The sequence below is a fragment of the Phaethon aethereus genome (genome assembly GCF_964289735.1).
Source record: "Phaethon aethereus genome assembly, chromosome: 2".
Taxonomy (NCBI): Eukaryota; Metazoa; Chordata; class Aves; order Phaethontiformes; family Phaethontidae; genus Phaethon; species Phaethon aethereus.
This window is the reverse complement of record NC_138582.1, coordinates 53,297,192-53,316,295: the sequence shown is the minus strand read 5'-3', so window position 1 is coordinate 53,316,295 and position 19,104 is coordinate 53,297,192. Positions and strand designations below refer to the sequence as shown.

At 40.4% G+C, this 19,104-nt stretch overlaps 1 protein-coding gene across 1 annotated transcript in view; it reads right to left on the bottom strand.

The window, feature by feature from the left end:
- The window catches only part of TMEM241 (transmembrane protein 241), a gene marked incomplete at both ends in the record, with an annotated part of 59,211 nt that extends 41,031 nt beyond the window's left edge, over positions 1 to 18,180 (bottom strand). The window contains 8 exons of the mRNA XM_081996771.1: positions 1,299 to 1,347; positions 2,438 to 2,489; positions 3,902 to 3,927; positions 5,322 to 5,399; positions 8,654 to 8,735; positions 13,071 to 13,148; positions 15,759 to 15,805; positions 18,109 to 18,180. Of these exons, the coding sequence (XP_081852897.1) occupies positions 1,299 to 1,347; positions 2,438 to 2,489; positions 3,902 to 3,927; positions 5,322 to 5,399; positions 8,654 to 8,735; positions 13,071 to 13,148; positions 15,759 to 15,805; positions 18,109 to 18,180 (484 nt within the window). The remainder of the gene's footprint in view (positions 1 to 1,298; positions 1,348 to 2,437; positions 2,490 to 3,901; positions 3,928 to 5,321; positions 5,400 to 8,653; positions 8,736 to 13,070; positions 13,149 to 15,758; positions 15,806 to 18,108) is intronic.
- Positions 18,181 to 19,104: the final 924 nt, after the last annotated feature.

The window sequence follows — 19,104 nt, the reverse complement described above, 5'->3', positions numbered from 1 at the left end:
TAATGCTCTGTCTTGATTAACTGCGTGATAAGTTAGTTCATCTGTTTGCCCTTTCTTGTAGCATCTTTCTTCTGTGTTAGTTGATAGGAAATCTAATTACACAAAAAAACCCCCAAGAATCTTATAGACAACTTTCTCTCAAAAACAAGAGAAATGGAAAGAAGCTACATTTTGAGCATAAACATTATGTTGGCACTTCCTACACATTTCAAGCCCACAGAAAGGGCCTCCCGAAAACTCTCTAAGCAGCTTTCCACCTCTGTGGCCTAGCAGTGCTTTACAAATGAGACCTCTCGGCTTTGAGAAAGCAGTAACATTACTCGTTACAGCAAACAAGTATTTGAAGTGAAAAATCCTTAGCTTTTTGTTTTATCTAAATGAGCAAATGTTTACCATATAACATTTCCTAAAGGAAAAGAAAATATATTATTTCTTATTTGTATGTTAGCAACATTTTCCAATGGGATCTCTAGACTTCCCCTTCCCTAGACAGAAATAATTATAAACACATAACCTCTGCCCTGAAAATTTTGTAGTATGAATAGGCAACATAAAGAAGGAATCATCCCTAATTTGCAGACAAGACTTAGCATATGAGTCACTCGCTAAGTCTATAGGACAGCTAAGAACCCAATACAAGTTCCTTATTATCCAGCCTTGTGCTCCAAAAGACACAAATCTCCTAGTTAAAAATTACTATCCTTGTTTTCTTCAGATTTTCTGGGTCTGACTGTTTCTAGCTTTTCAGGGAAGAATTATGATTTATCTAAATCAATGTTTAGTCTGAAAGAGACAAAAGAACACCTGACAGGTCATGCAACTCATTGTTAAAATTTTTTTCAAATGTATAAAACCCCCCAACATTTCAACATTCTTCCTCTGGGAGCATATTCCATGATAGTTTAGAATATTTTTGTCAGTTTTTAAATAAAATCAGTATGTGCAATAAAGCTCCAACTACAAATTATTGCTTGGGTTTTTTCATGTTTCTTCTCCCCTCAGAAAGAAGTGTCTCTTAGTAGGCAACCATCAAAATGTCCCAGAAAAGCTAGGTGTCAATTAAAATTGTATGTGCATTTTCTCATCCACTGTTAACTGGCTGCAATATCTGGTTTATTCTGTTGCTGTTTTCAACACATAAAAGGAATGTACTTTCTTATCTTTACTGAGCTTCTTCATTCTTTCCAAGTGTTTCTTACATGAAGAACCTTAAATATCAGTAACTTCATAATAAAGTTGATTTGTTTCTCTAACACATTTACTCTTTCTAATTCTTTTTCCAAAAGAAAAATACTTACCCACACAGATCAGGTGAATTAGAGCCCATAAGTAACCGTTTGGATCAAACTGCAATAAAGAACATCTACATAAATAAATGCAGGTTCATGTAAACATACGTATCACTATTTCTCTGCAGTTAGCTTCACAAAGTAAGTACAGTGAGTGGGAGCTATGCTACAAAGAAGGAAAAGATGACTAAAGAAGACTAGAAAGACCAAAGTTTTTCCTGTCCTGCTTAGAGACCTGGCATATGCCAGTTACCCAGGCAATCTTGGCAAACTGTAGTTCTTTCAGATACAATACACCATTTTAAACAATCGAGAATATGGACCCCAGTCTGTTTAATCTTGTATTGGCAGTTGGGGGGACAGGGCAAGAGGATCAGAGGAACACCACTAAGGTTTTTGTCTTGTCTCCGTTCCCCTCTCAGCCCCTGCAGCAGCTAAGTAGTCTCTCTCCCCAAGGCTCTCACTAACCACAGAGTAGTACCCAAAAGAGTGCTTTAAACAGACATCTGCCTCTGAGCAAGGTAGGCTCTCTTCACAATCAATGGTGAAAAATAAACATTTTTGAGAGGAATTCACCTGGCATATTTTTGATGTCTGCTTTCAGGGGAGATGAATTATACACCAGAAGTTACTGCTCTGCACCAAGGACTATGAAGGGAGCTGGTGCAGGTGCAACACTTCTGATGGCTACATTTGATCAGATGCATCCAGACAAGTCCCCAGATTCATCTCATCTGACTTCAGATATTAACTAAAGGATCTAAACCAAGGATTCCCAAAGAGAAAAGCACCTCCAAGGAACAGATCCTTGCTGGACTGAGCACTCTCCGGAGGTACCTCCTTTCTTTCTCCAGTAGCTACAGAAAGCGTGTAGAGTGATTAAATGCTCTAAGTCCTATCAGGAGTTAAACCGTGGTTTCCCCAGCCACCACCTTCACCAAAGAGCTGCACGTCTGCACTGCTCAGAGGTTTTACCACAATGCAAACACATTAAAACCAGCAAGACTACAACACAGCAGAAGGCAACATTTACAATTCCTTCACAGGTATCCCACCCTAGGTTACAAGTAAAAGCTGCATCCCTCATATGCTAACAAGATGTCAAATATCACGGTGTAACTAGAGCTGCTTTACTAAGCAGAGGTCACCTGTGTGTCACATAAAGGTAGGCACACTGCTGCTACCAGGAGGAACAGCACACTGTGGAGAAGAGAAAAAAAACAAACAAGAGCAAAAGCTCATAACCTGGCTTTGTACTCTCAGCGAAATACAAGCAATTCCACTCAATTTTACTCTGACATTTCATTTGTTAATTTTTATTCTAGATTTAAAAAGTAATCTCTGCCATCAAAATTACATTTTACATCATGCATTCTTCATAACTCATGCATAGCAAAGTTGTATGAGCAGAGAAGCAGCACAAAACATCTCAGCAGTGATGAAAACAAGTTTTTTGGTAGGGAATATTATTCTTCACTTGCCATCTGGCTTCCCTAGGCTGCTTCAGAAAGCCAAAATCAACGAATTTCTGGCTGCAAATGGCTACCAAAAAGTTCCTTTATTAAGGTGAATTGCCTATTACAACAATTCCAGCAGAGGTGACTCCATTAAAAATTATGGTGTAACTCCAATACAGAGAAAAGTGGGAGTGAAGGGTATTATGCTAGAAATGGTTTAAGGACAGCCCTAGTCCACTGACTTGAACTAAATAAATTCTTAACCTGTGGCTGAGCTAGTATTTCTACAGGCTACATTGAGTACTGATGTGGAATTTCTGTGGACTGCCACTATTAATAATAACAAACATTTGTTTTTGCAGCTTATTTTCCTGCTCTCTAGGGGCACAGGAAAAGACAGAATAAAGATGATAAAAACTCCAGTATCCTTGACAATAATCCAGTGGTGAAAACAAGGCCACAGTAAATCAGATAATGGAAACAACAGGAAGAAATTAGGAAGATGAAGCCTCTAAGTACAGTAAATAATAACCCAACATTATCCACTCTAAGTACAGAAAAAAGATTACAGAATGTGGAGGACAGCAAATATATGTTCTTCAAGGGAATGGGGGGGAAGAATGAAACTTTTAACACATGACTGGCTGGCCCAGTTTGTCCCTTTCTATCTGCTTTTTGAAGCCTAAACAACTAGGGCCAACAAGGGTTGGTAGGTTGAGTAGCTTAATATGAATGATTCCAGCAGAACTGGGTATCACTCACCTTTTGTTTCTTAGGAAAGGCATTTTAAACTATTTTCTATCACATTAATTACCTTTCTCTTACTGTTTCAGATTACCCACTGGAACTTCAAACCTGATTTCTCTCTCCTTTCCAAAAACATACTTAGAAGCACCGCTTTGTTATTCAGGAAGACTGGCCTTCTGGTTTTTTTATTTTTATAAGGAGAAAAAAACATATCTATTTTTAAAAAATCTGTTTAAAAAAATACATTTTTAAAATACTTAATTGCTCCTATGTTGCAATTTAGGCTCACTGCCCATGGGAATGTGCCTTACTTTCTTCATTGTTTTGGTGTGCCATTATCTGAAGCAAATACAGAAACTAGAGCCAAAACAAGTCTGAATCTGAATCTGAGCAGTTTTAGAAGCTTACCTACAGACTTTCAGATGAGAGGTCTGCTGTAAAAAAGAAAGTATGATTAAAAAAATTAAAATTTAAAAATAAAAACGGTGAAATAGTGCTTTCTCCTTCCAAAAACAGGAAAGGGATGACAGCTGATCTTACTGCACCAAACACATTAAAAATCCAGCGAGCAACATTCAACAGCCCATTATGTTTGAGCACTGCTTAGCAGATTTAATTTGAAAAAAAGAACCAGGACGATAGATTAGCCTACTTCAACTTGATTTATATTTTCAGATTACTTACCAGCAGGTCAACCTAAAACCAGACATGAACTTTATACCTGGTTCTCAAACTTAACTTGAACTATATCAAAACTATGTATTGTATGTACTCAAATATTTAGTATTAATTAATTAGGTACTACCCCAGCCTAATCAGTGTTGGTCCTTGGTCTAAACTCAAGAGTTTCCCAATCCTTTGGTCCAGAAGCTTCCCAGCAAGATCTGTGTTTGCATTATCCTTGGCCACAGCGCTTTTGTTTTCCAAGAGAGGAGACATAAACATGTGAGCTAGAACGAAAATATGAAACACACTGACAGGGACACTAGAGGACAATGCTACAGGGACATGCCATGGTATGCACTGCTATGTCCCTTAGGCATAACCTTAGTAACCTCTTTAGTTTGTTAGGAGTAGCAAACATGGGCCATTTATTTGTCTTCTATATACACAACAGAGGTAATCAATGGAAGATCCCTTCCACAGCAAGCCAAGGGCCACTGTAGAAATGACTTTGTGATGAATGATTTCCCAGTGTTACCTCATACAGCAGCTCTCTGGTCAGTTAGAAAAGCATTCGTAACTTAAAAAGAAGGATCCCCAATGCAGTTTGTGAGAAACAAACGCAGGACTTTACTAAAGGGAGCAGGAATTACTCTCCTGACTTTAACAGGTCTTGTGACAGATTCTCAAGCATTCAAAACAAATCCAAAAATGCACTGTTTTTCCTGCATTTCATGTGGAGATGCAATCTATCTATAATTGTACAATACAGCAAATACTAGATATATTATACTGGCTAGATCTAAGGACCCAGACCTCCTCCCCCTCAGCTCAAACAAAAAGATTCTTACATGGGGCATGAGAGAGAGGCAGTATTAATTTTCAAAAGGAAAAAACAAGCAGGACCAATCCAGTCTTAGAAATGCAGATCAAACTATCAATACACATTTGCAGTGTTTCATTAACTAAACCGGAAAAGAAAACATCAATACAGATACTTGCCAACAGCAAAGCTGTCTCTGGGTTTCATTAATGACTGGCTATCACAGGAAGACTAGAAAAGCACATTACACTAATGCCCCTATTAAAAGAAATTAGGTGTTTTGTTATAGGGCAATTGTATCACAGGAGGTACCTTGAATGTATCAATAATTGGATCAATTACCTCTTTCTGCACGAACTTCTGGAACCCACAGGTTATAACTTCTGCTGCGTTGTGCACGGTGAGGAACACCGGGATTGGCTGTCATTGGGAGAGAACAAAAATGTTCAAATCAACCCAGAACAGTCACACACATAGGAAAAGACACTCCTCTTACAGACAGCTGTCCCACATGTTCGTGGCTTTGGGTTTCATTTTGTTTCTTAAGATGTAAACCCATGCCACATCTCCTAAAAGGGACTCAGACCCATTCCAATCACTGTTAGGTGGCACAGGCATCTTTAAATGCAGACCCTGCTTGCTGCTCCTCCCACTTTCAAGTGCTCAGTCAGTTTGTATGTACACAATGACCTCGGTCAGATTTGCTCCAGGTTTCTGCCTCTACTTTTGCCTCTCTGTTCAAATACCTGCAGCCTCCACAGTAAACAGTTCTCATTAGTTTTCCCATCTCTGTCTACTGGTACTAAGAATACAGTGTAACTCCTAGCAACAGAATTATGGGCAAGATGATTTTAGGTGATAGCTCTCAGTTACTGCTAGGAAGAACTGCCTGAAATTAGGGTAGAAATGTAATAGTTCATACACAAGTGATGTTGAAATTATACCCACTGAGGTATCTGGACACCATCCCAACATGAAATCATTAAAAAACAAACCCCAATGATAACAATAGTGAATCAAACAGCCAGTGCCCCAGGCAAACCCAACCAGAATTAGCGGTTCCTAATACTTCCTCCAAATCAGATCCATGGTCTCTAAGTTGAAACAGAAGCAATTCTCTGCTCTGATTAAGATAATCTAAAGACTAAGGCAGTTTTAGGAAGCAGTATTTCCCTCTTGTGTATAGTATTTAAATGACACAAGTAAAGAATGAGTTAATTTCTCAGTGGTGTCCATGCCTTTTAAGTATCAGATGATATAAGCAGCAAATGTCTCTTAAATTTGACTTTGTATTCAGAAATCTGTATTTTCTAGATTTTTCTTTTCATTCCCATAAAGCTGGATAAGCATCGCTAATTAAACATTTTAAGTCATAATGACAACTTGGGTGGATCCATAAACACAATAATTACACCAAGATAAATATTAACACCTCTAAATTAGCAAGGAATGAAAATCACACAAACTGGCATGAAGTTGTCAGTCCCAGCTTCACCGATTCTGAAAACTGATGCTCAACCCTGTGCTGGACAACTGAGAAGTATCTAACATAAGCATCCTGAGCCTGACACAGTAATAGAAAATACAAGAAATAACCATACACAAGGAAAGTTGACAGCAGAATTTATATTCTTCCTTTTGTGAAGCAAATTTATTGGGTTTTTCTTTCCTCCCCCCTGCTTTTGGCTCTTCCAAATGTGTTTTGGAGCCAACAATGGCTCCAGTTTGCCTAGCCCAGTTAACCTTCTCCGTATGTCTATTGTCTTTGATGTGAGTATTTCTTAAATTTGTGAGTGGGCTTAAAGCTTACAAAAAGAAAGGTTTACTGGTTGGGCAGGCAGGGTGAATAGACTCTATACAAACCTCCCCTCGCAGCTCTGCATACTTTTGTTAATGCATCACAGTCCAGAGCTAAGCAGCCCTCCTCCAGTTCCATCCCTGAACTCCTGGGCAGAGGAGACTGCCAGCACCTCTAGGGAGAGGCACAAACAGAGATTAAGATTGTAGCCCTGCCAGTATAACAGGAGTGTTTGAAAGTGGGTCTCGCTGGCTTTGATCAAAAAAGTGCACGTAATTTCTGCTTTAGGAATAAAGCCACTTAATTCAAATACCCTGCTGAGGTGAGCCAGTTCAGGTACGAGTTTGGGAGAGTCCATTTTCCTTCTCACTGTCATAAAATTGTTGTACGTGAAGTTATTGTAAGTAAAGCTTCTATGTAGAATTTAATTTAGCCCCAGTACAAGGCACCACCATAGTAACTATGGCCTAAGACTACTTGTCTTTTCTCCAAAAATGGCCACAGAATTAGGCCTCTAAATCCCCATTCATGTCCAACAAAAAGCTATTCAGAAATGGGAGATGCCCCTTAAGAAAGGTTTGGGATGCAAATCAAAACCATTCACAACCCCTCTGCCACTCCAGTGCATCTTGTTCTTGAATGACCACAGCAGGGACAGAAGGGAAACAAGGTAATTTATGGGATGACTACGACAAAATAAAAATAAGAAGAAATAGCAGAGAGGATGTGATATATATGAAGATACCTCCTCTGCCTCCCAGGTGAGCAGAGAGAAAAGATGCTGCTGCCAAGGCTTTATTGCTGTTTCGAGACAGGGCTCTGCTTAGGGATCTTTGCTCAGTTTACATCAGGGAAGCCCAATGGAACTTGCTTTGACAAGGAATCAAGAGGAAGTACATACAGTCACCCCAAGACAGAGCTAATCTGGAGGGCATGGGGCTTCTGAGCACATGCCTATGCTTTCCAAAGGTCACTTGGATTCAACATGAGGCCCCCAGCCTTGTTTGTCAGGACAGAGACTTGTCCTTTTCTGACCTACCGCTCCACTGGGATGTTCAAGGGATCACTACAAGCAGAATCTTGACAAAAATTCGCTTTTGATTCTTCTTGGGGTTTAGGAGCTGGCAGGAATGAGATGGCTCTGGAATTAGATTAAAATGCATTGATGGAATGCAGAAGGGAACTAGTGCAGAATCTGGCCTTGCAGACTGTATAACAGAAGTAAAACATTGATTGTTTTTTAAATTCATGTCACCATTTTTTGGGGGTTTTTTTGTTGTTTTGTTTTTCTTTTTAAGAAAGACTATATCATTTAAGTAAAAAGCATTCAACTTTAATGAAAGTAGATTTGATATCCCCTAAACATTTGGTAGGTTACTGTGATTCAAATGGATCATAAAACTGATTAATCTAACCCTTCCCATAATCTCTTTCCAACTTTCAATTTATTCTTTCAAATCCTGTAAAGCATCAAAAGCCTCTCACTGAAATGATCTTCAACCGTTTCCTGGAAGGATTTCCCACAGATCCCACAGCATCATTCCCCCTTTTGCAAAGTTACAGCTAGTAACTTCTTCAGCTTCTTCCCTACTTGCACAATTCAGACCACTGAGGATCTGTTCTGAAAAACACTGAGTACTCTGGAGAGATGCTGAGTGCTTTGGACTGTCACAGAAGTGCTTTTCGACACACCTCTACACTTCATAGGATTGGACTGCTGCTCTAGCCCCATTAACAATGTATGTATTATTTAAACCCTCCTCCCTTCTTTCCCCCCAAAACCAGGAAAGTTATTAAACACCTTGTATGAAGGGAATGATCTTGGCTCATAAAATAGAGGTAATAAAGAACTGACTTCTACTTGTGCGTTTCTTACCAATCTAGACAGTGCCCTAGAGCCAGCATAAATAACGCCAACAAACAGTACTGAAGCAGGAAGCCATGACAAGATTTCAGACCTGTGAAAACAATTAAAATCCCATTACTTCACCACATTCTGTTTACATACAGCCAGCAACAGTTGCTTACAAGGAATATAATAATACGTATATATAGGTACATATATTTTAAATGTGTGCATATTAAATTCATTGTCTGATTGTTTAGTATTCTTCCCATACGGTAAAGAAGCCTGAGACAGAAGTTAATCACTTCATCTAATCCCAGATAGAAGCTATCTGCAGATATATTTTCTTTTTTTTCACTCCTTCCCTGGCTCCTCTCCCTGCAAAATTGTTTGTTTCATAGCAATTACTCCTATTGGTTTTAAGAGAGAGAAATTTCAACTAATTTCCTTGATGCTCTGTAAAAGGAAGAAAAACTGACAAATGAAGGCATAAAATGGCGCAGTTGCACAGACAGCACACATTTTCACCATGTACAAATACACTTGCCCACCCACACATTCATTTCTCAGCCAGATTTACAAAGAGATTCTTCCTAAAGATCAGATTGTCTCTGTGGGAGCCTGTCTCTTGAGATTTCCTAATGAGGCTCCTTTGACTAAGCCAAACTCCTAGAGGCAGTTTGACAATTAATGGAGGAATGAAGTCATCACAGATTGATCTGGGGTTTTTTTTAAGCCATGATTATTGCAGTAGGGTCAGGCTTCAGTTCTGAGAAGGGGCTTCAGAATTTGCACTTTTCCTTCTTTGATCTTGGTACTTCAGGGGAAAAAGGGATCAGGTAATGTTAAGAGTTTGAGCAAGGGAGGAAAGGAGTAGCAGTGACCTAAAGGCCTGATCCAAAGGCTTCCCAGGACTGAAGACACTGCTACCCCCCTTCACTCTTCCCAAGCTTTGAACTAAAGTCAAAAAAATGTTAGTGAATAATGCTGGTTCTCAAAACGAAATCGAACTGCTTGTAGTTCTTTAATTTGGATTACACTTCCAACTAGCATGTAAGAGTTAAAATGTAATTATAGGTGCCACTACACTACCACACTTCGTAAGACACAAGAAAAATAGACCACTAAACGATGAAATCAGCACAGTCTGAATGAAGATGAAACACGCCCAAAGATTCATGTAAACACAGACAAGGAAAAAAACCTAAACATCCAGTTTCCTGTTTTTTTCCGTACATAATTTTCTAAGATACTGATCAAAAACCCAGGGTAACGAAAATAAGAGTAATCTTTAGATCCTTCCACTGGCATAAATATTTGCTCTGGGTTTTGGGGTAGTCACCATCATTTTTCATAAAAACACTGTTCCTTTTAAGGTTATTGACTTAAACTGGAATTTCACCAAGACCAGGATCTAAAACTGTCATACCTCATTACCAACAAGTTCACATTAGACACCAACAAAAATACCCTCACTCTATTGGAAGAGCAACAAATGGAAGAGGCAGGGAAGAAAAGAAAGGAGGGCTGGGAAAATGAAAGAAACACACGATTAAAACTGAATTTTCATTTAGAACATAACACTCTTTCATGTTCCCCACCACTAAATTCTAGGAATCCCAAATATATCTTCATCTCCAACGCAGTACTGTGAAGTGCAATGGAAAAGGATTTTAGGTGCTTTTCCCATGATGTAAGGGTAGAATTTTATGCTGCCAAGTGGGAATTTCAGGACTGAAAAAGAATGCATGGATGTTTGATGTAATGTGTCAGCACCAACAATCTGTCTTGCATGTAAACCAATTAGTAGCTTCTTGTGTTGGCAATACAGGAAAGCTGAGTGACATAAAAGAACTGATGAGCTTGTGGTTGTAGGGCTAAATCCAAAGTCCACTAAAGTCAATGGGTAGCTTCCCCATAACCACACTTTGGAGCTTTGGTTTAAGCAAGGCTCTGAGCTGCTGCTCAGCTTTGGGGAAAAACTCTGCACTACAAGAAACGCCAACCAGAACACATAGGACTTGCGTCCCTACAAGGCTTAGGCAGAAGCCGGGTGGCAGATCACAGCGCTGGAATCATTATGCCGATGCTACACATATTCCTCTGCGCTCCACAGAGCCCTTGCTTTGGACACAAGTTTTGCAGACAGTTACCATTCACCCTTTAGAAGCAATGATGATGGTGACAGAAGCCCCCACAGCTGGGAGTACTGCAGGGAAGCAGATGAAAAGCAGAATATCCAAAAAACCTAAAAGAAACTACTCTAAGTAATATGTTTTTGTTTGGTCTTTATTGTCAAGATAGATTGTATTCCTGACTTCAGACAAAGGGTGATGATCTCTATGTAATAACTCTGCTGGGACACTTTGGGATAACCTGAACTGTCTCAGAAAGCATATGAGATCAGTCCATGTGACAGAAATATTGAGACTTTGTGGGAATAAACAAACAAATGTGTAGGAGTTCATTATTTGAAGCATGACAAGATTGAGTACTGGATATGGTATTCTTAAGTATCCTACACATACAAAAAACACCCGAGAAAGAGTCAGAGACCAATATTCTGTAAGAGGGGGGGAAATGTCCACACCTTTGGAGAGGCAAGGAGCCTGAGAGGAAGCGGCAGACAGAAGCTTTGAGACATTATGTTTGTTTGTTGGGGAGGTTTTTTGTTTGGTTGCTTTTGGGGGGGGGTTGATTTTGTTTTTAAATGGAGATATATGCTACAAGTCCAGTTCAGCAAAGCATTAAAACATGTGCCTAATTGTTCCGAAGAAAGACAGATTTAAAATCATGCTTAAGTACTTGGCTGAACTATAGCCAACACATGTCAATTAATTCTGGTCATTTCATTCAGTCTTTTCTAGAACAAGCATTCTGTATTAGCTAAACTAATGAAGAGGTTTCACAAGACGTATTTCAATCACTTTTCCTACAGTGTGCTGACATCTAGTGGTCTGAACTCTCCATTGTCAAACCACGAATTAATTTTTCACCAAAACTTTTCTTATATAAAAACATCCTCTTCAACAGCATGAAATGGTTCTTGCCCAGTATTTTCTTTAATGTCTTCCAAGTTTTGAAAAAATGAAAATAACTTTTCCAAGCTGGAAAAAAAGATTCAACTTCTTTAATTTCATGATTCAAAGCAAAAGTAATCATCTAGTGATGAAAAGCTTAACTAAAAAGGGTATTACTGATGCCTGTATTCCTTTGTCCTTTAGACTGTTCTGTGAAGACAAAATCTGCATAAGCAATACACATTTGATAATAATATATATATCAGTAACTGCCACTAAAGCAAGGTTTGGACCCTAATCCTGCCTCTACTGATAACATTGACAGCTTTTACACCAATATCCTCATTTTATCTACACTGCAGATAAAAGATAGGAAGTTAAATTCTGTTTCCATTTACAGCTTGACTTTGATGTAGTCATTTGCATGGACATGAAAACAGAACTTAGCCTAGTGCTCCTGATATATACACAGGATTTCATTCCAAATAAGGAGACTCAGTTTTGCAAGCCAACTGTTTGAATCCCAAACAGAAAATTCATCAGTTGCCACTTGCTAATACAGAATCACTGAAAAAAGTTACAATGGAAGGAAACTCTGGCAGTTATCTCGTCCAATCCGCCCCGTTTCAGAGTCAAGTCACATTACTCAGGTCACTGTCCAGTAAAGTTTTGAATACCTCCAGAGATGGAGATTCAACAGTTGCTGTGGGCCTACATGTTCTAAATTACATTTTGCCAAATAAAAAAGATACGCCACCTTCCATACCACAGAATGGACCCACCTGAGCACAGTACAGTACCTTGCACGACGCTGAGTTGCCATCACACTCAAGAAGATGTGTTGTATGAGATGCCATCACACTTTTATCTACAAAGCACCTTTTAATCTGGAGTTTGATTATTGCAATGGCTGTACTGGAATGGCCGCTTTGATTGTGCAGTTATAAATGCTAGAGTTAGGCAAAGGTGAGTGATTCCCATTCATGAAACACACTTAGAGAAAAAGGCAGGTCACATTTGTGGACTTCACTGCACTGAGGTTTTGGGGAAGGGTGTGCCAATGCTCTTAACTAACATTACCAAGGTTTCTCTTATAATACTATAAAATGATACCGGGAAGGGATGCAGACAGACAATTGGGTAAGTTATTCTTATAGTTTTCACTAATGGCTACACTTTTTTGGTTGTCTTACCAAGGCTAAATTTAATCTACTTTATATTAGCAATCAGTTGAAGTGTGTGTCATTGAACATTCATTAGACTAAAACACAAGATCTCTCCTACACCTATGAAGCAGAACACATACAAACACACACACACAGAGACTTATATTTTAGCAAGTTAGTAACTTCCACAACTAACTTAACTATGTCATAACCCAGCCACAGAAGATAAGTATTTAGCAGATACTGAAAACCCCACAGTACCTTGAACACAAGTTTATCTCCACCCAGCCCAGCTTCCAGGAGACATGAAGCAGAAGTCCGCCCACTAATGTCTGCCACCTGAAGTAGAAACAAAACAGCACCTCTGAATTGTTCGTCCTTTTCAACCACTTGGAGCATGGCCTTAGAATCCACAGAATTTCTCACAGCACACGCATGACTAGTTATCTACTGTTTCTCTAGGTTTCTAGGGATGCCGCTATTCCTCTCTGAATTTTTCATTTTTGTGGGCCTTCATTTCCTCCAAATTTTCTAATGCTCTGTTTCTTCCACCTTTTGTTTCAAATGTTTTGTAAATTACCATCTACCACAATTACCTTAGTCATGTTACTGAATCTCCATTTTATCATCTCCTCCCACACAAGGTTTACAATAATAATACTGATGTAACAGCCATGATGATCTGAAAATGGAAGTGAGGCAAGGTTTGTGACAAGAGATGAATATCTTTTCATACATAAACTGTTATTGTTAGAACAAATAAACATGATTTCAGGATTCAAAGACTCGCTTCAGCTAAAGTAATAAGCCCCAATGATGATGTGGTACTCCTAGTAGTTTCAAACATTAGGTCTATGACTTCCCATGGTTATTCATGCTGGGCTTAGATTACAAACTCCCTCAAACTCAGACCTTCCCTCCCCACTACCTACATCTTGTGTAGCAAGCACAAAGTGAAGTGTCATCAACAATAACATCATTACGCTACATGGGCTTCTGATTCAGAGCCTCTAGAGAAAACACATTTACAGACAGATAACCTTGCATATAAAGCACAATACTGCAGTTTTCTCGTTGAAAAGCTATACAACAATTACATACATTCTGCACAGACTTAACTATCTAATGACTTATCTTACCATAAAGACGTTCTTTAGTGTATTATGGAAATAGTATGTGAGGCCTTAGAAATGCTTGCAGATAACTTAAAATTAGTAGTGATGCACACTGATTGGTTTTTTTTAAGCTTTAAAATAAGTTATTAACTTCTTCCTTAAGCTAGTGGTTTTCAGAGAGGTGTTTCATGTTTCTTGGGTGAAAATCCTTGGACATCCAGCACAGTTCAGACAGAGATACTGTACTTCAGTGTTAAATCACATAAACATCTTTAAGAGGTATAGAAGTGGTTTTATTTATTATTCCTATTCATTGCAAAGCATTTAAGCAATTATTTAAAATCTCTCTCACACATACGCAGATAAAAAAATATTCACGCTATGTAGCATTACATCCAGTTGGACAGTGTCAGAGAAGAACGAGCTCATTATCCGCATGGGTTTGATGAATATTCAATGCTACTATCACAGCTCACTTCACCTTTTTTAGGTGAAGAGCGTATCAGAGCTTAAAAGCGAAGTATCCCTGATGTTTGCTGCAGGCTTGACGGTGCTCTATTCCAAGCCAGTGATGAATTCCCACCAACTTTACTGTGAAGAATTTCCTCTAGTCTCAGGTAAGGACAGAAGTTGAAGTTAGTAAGAGTTCCAGATCCTTAGCACTATGCAATATAGTGCTTAGATTATATAGGGAACAAAACCAATGACAACAAACAGCAACAGCATGACCTGAGAATAACACTATTTTCCTCCTTTACTCATCTGTCATAGCTCTAAATGAAAGCGTACCTGAGCCACTTAATAATTTTCAAGGAAAGGTGGCCTTTAAAAGCCAGAACTTATGGAAAAAATATTAAGATGATGAGATGCATTTCCAAATAATAGAAAAAGGAAGTAACTGTGGTTACACAGATACCATAAGGCAGTTCCTTGCCATTGAAATATGCTTTTTTTGCTGTTGATTTACCACACTTGTATTTTACATACATTACTCAAAACCCTTTCCCCATATGATAAAAGCCTTGTCCAAGAGACAGTCTGTGTGTGTCTGCATGTGCATATGTGTGTGAAAACTGAAGAAAGCATTCGTTGCGTATTTAATAGAGCTGACTACAATCAACCAAATGGAGATTTCCAAGGCAATTATTCCTAGAGTTGATCGCAGTCCCAGGGCTGCAAGTCAGACAAAAAGATAAGCCATGCCAAGCAGCAGTGAAGGAATTAAAGATATGCAGTATCTGCAGATTTTACCATTATCTCAAAAGAACAAATGGGGCAGTGGGGGTATTCTTGACTCCAAGAGGCCAGATTTTCACTAAATGTCTCACAAATTACTAACAGCATTGATGGTATATATGGTTACTTGACAAAACATTAAATTTCTCATTGCAATCATTAAGATATGATAGTGACTTGTGATGCAGAGTTACAACAAAAGCTAAGCATTAAAATAAGCAACATGGTATTTCTGTATTCCTAAAGATGGGTTTAAGGTTGGTTTTCATTAAGCATAGCAAATGAATACACCACAACCGCACATTATCAGAGTGCCAAAGGAGACAGGCTGTACTATAATTGCTACTTTTCTATGCTGAAGCATGAGACTTTCAGAAAAATGAGGAATTATGGAGTCTATACATCTACCACCACGATGTTTAAAAATTAACCAAGACACATTCACGGATGCTTTACTAAGGCTTCATGAAGTACGTTCTGTAGACAGCAAAAGCCAGTAATGACAAGAGGTACTAAAGTTAGCTTCAGCATGGACCAGCAAGACATTTACTGATTAAAGTAATTTTTCAAACAACTGTATTCTTAAAATGGTACTTACCCTTGAAAAAGGGTAGGGTAGGTAAATTTCAGGACAGACAGGACGTACTGGAAAACAAATACCAAATTAATGGACATCAAACACATACAGCTTATAACATTAACAAACAATCAGGAGAGCAACAAAACAGAAAAAGATTCTACCACAATTAAAAAAAAATAAAAATCAGTAATTTCTCTTCCCATGCCACAGCTGCTGGATGCTGCCACAGTCAGTGTGGAAAGCAGCAGACACTAAAGTACATGAGGCATGGAGTGGACCCACTGAAAGGTGGAGAGAAGGCTGGCTTCTGAATTACGCTCTTACTTTCTGAGTGCACTCCATGCATCGCATTGAATGGGAAAAGGATTAACAGATTAACAGGACCAAAAAGATACAAGAACTTGTCAATTAGAATCATATCATACCACAGAGGCAAACTTTGGCAGAATCAAGACCAAGTCTTAACATAATTGTTTCCTCATGATTAGTTCATCTTACAGACCTAACACTCCGTCCACACACCATTTTGTGTAAAATATTAAGCAGCACATAAAGCCCTTTGGAGATGTGATATATTGTGGGGGGAAAGCAAAGCCTCTGCATTGTTGCTTTAGCATGCTTTGTCAGGGTCTGCATGTATGGATGCTAGTGTCTTTTCCCACTATATATGTATATATCCAAATATGAGGCAGACATACATATGCCTTTCGATATGTATATCGGGATCTAACAACTTCCTGTAATGACGTACATAAATACTATTTCTGTAGTGGAGATGAAGCTTCCTCAGAGGAAAGGAAAGGTACCTGCTAATCCTTCCAGGAGCCAACAAAAGCTGTCAATGGCAAAAGAAGCTGAAAGCTTTCAACAGAGAGGAAACTGGGCTGAGCACTTTGCAAGGTCCAGTTTTTAGGTGTGAGGGGCATTGCCAAGAAGGTGGCATCAATATACAAAGACAAGGTGTGTTGATTCACAAAGGGTCACATTACACATACACTTATCAGAACTGCCACGTCGGTTTTATAAAACGATGATATACCTGCACATGTCTGTACCCCCCACTTGCATGTACATACCACCTGCAACAACTGCAAGTTCTATATTCTGGTTATTTTTATTACATTAAAACCTACATTCAGGTTTGTAAATGGAGGCCCTATGCCAAAGTCCTTCCAACTTCCGCTCAAGTACAATTAAGCCAAGCACTTTTTCCAATGCATGATGCAATCTGGCAGTTCTTCTAGCCCCTTCCTGTTTAACTAATCACTGCTCCTAGCAGTCTGTCAAATCAAGTGTATTATCTCTCCCTACAAACTTTGCTTCATGTCTGGACTTCAGTCTACTTCTGGGCATCCTTAATGGCAAGCGTACCTTGGAACAGAAACCAGTGGCCAATGCTGAGAAGAGATTTCATTTTCACCTCTGAGATGCTGCTTTCCTCTAACTCTCCCTCAGGAAACCCTGACTGCTTCAAAACTATCTTTTCTTTCAGAAATCTGCACCAGAAACAGAGACATTCTCTAATAAATAGGACAGCAAGGAATAGTTCCTCTACCTCCTCCTCCCAGAGTGAGCAAACAACTTCAAACTATGTTCAAACTATAGAATTTTGTTCACAGCGTGGCCGTCTTCAGCCTACTTCTCTTTCTGCTTACAGCTTTCAGCAATACCAACAGGCAATTAAGTTGCACAGTGGAAAACAGACTTCTTGTCCTTAATTTGCAGGTTAATTAAACTGTCAAACGGTCCATGGAAGTTAATAAGTGTTTCACCACTGCTATGAATACTTCAGATTTTGCCCTTGGATACTTGGTATTATTATTATTGCAGTTAACGAATCTTTGGGGAATAACTGTGCATTCAGCCGTTGCTAGATACCCAATAATAAAATATACTCAGCATCACTGATGCTTTTTTAAATTTTCCTGGCCCTGACATCTTATTCATTTGAGTAATACGATGTCACCCCTTTACTCTCCTAAATATGCCAGTATTGAACATAAGTGTCACGGAAAGGTAACGATGTCACACATCGAGAAAAAGGAGACCGGTAGAAAACAGCTATGTCCTCAATCACGGGTGCACGCTGGGACGGGGGCGGTGGGCCTTTGGGCTGAAAGGCCGGGGGGGTTTCACTCGTGTGGCAGCCCTCCTCCGGAAGGGGCTGACCCGCCGGCTCTCCCTGAGCAGGACAGGGCAAGCAGAGGGCACTGTCTCTCCTCCTCCTCTTAATTACTTACCTCGCCCTCTGAGGCGCGGCCCCCCGCTCCTGCTACGGCGGATGAACTGCCCAGCGCCCCCGCGTTTCCCTCCGCCTCACCCGGCCCCGGCCGCTCGGGGGCAGGGGTGGCGCCGCGCCCGCCCTCACCTTGTTGGTGAAGCAGGACGCCAGGTAGAAGAGACAGAAGGCGAGTCCACCCGCCGGCCGCTTCAAGTACATCTGTCACCGCGGGCCCCGCCGCGAGAGCCGCCGTGCGCGGACCCGGCCGGCGGCGGCCGACGCAGCGACACGTAGTAACTGGGCCGCGCCAATGGGCACCGGGCTCCCGCCTCCGGGCGCCGCCTCCTTAAAAGGGTCGTTGCTGCCACCTCGCAGCCGCGACCGGCAGCCCCGCCGGGAAGGGTCGGGGTTCCGCTGTGAGAAACACTGGACATGAGCCGGCACTATGCGCTCGCGGCCCAGAAGGCAAATCGTGTCCTGGGCCGCATCCAAGGCAGCGTGGGCAGCAGGTCGAGGGAGGGGATTCTGCCCCTCTGCTCTGCTCTGGTGAGACCCCACCTGGAGTCCTGCATCCAGCTCTGGAGCCCTCAGCACAGGAAAGACATGGGCCTGTTGGAGCGGGTCCAGAGGAGGGGCACAAAAATGATCAGAGGGATCATGGAACACCTCTCCTATGAGGACAGGCTGAGAGAGTTGAGGTTGTTCAGCCTGGAGAAGAGAAGGCTCCAGGGAGACCTTATGGCAGCCTTCCACTACATAAAGGGGGCTTATATGAAAGAGACTTTTTAGCAGGGCCTGTTGCGATAGGACAAGGGGTAATGGTTTTAAACTAGAAGAGGGCAGATTTAGACTCGATACAAGGAAGAAATTTTTCCCAGTGAGGGTGGTGAAACCCTGGCACAAGTTGCCCAGAGCGGTGGTAGATGCCCCAACCCTGGAAACCTTCGAGGTCAGGTTGGACAGGGCTCTGAGCAATGTAGTTGAAGATGTCCCTGCTCACTGGAGGGGGGTTGGACTAGATGACCTTTAAAGGTCCCTTCCAACCCAAACTATTCCATGATTCTATGATTCGTCAGTGACATATAAAGTATAAATATCCCAGGGAGGTAGAGAAGCAGTAAGAATCAGAGGCAATCCTATCAG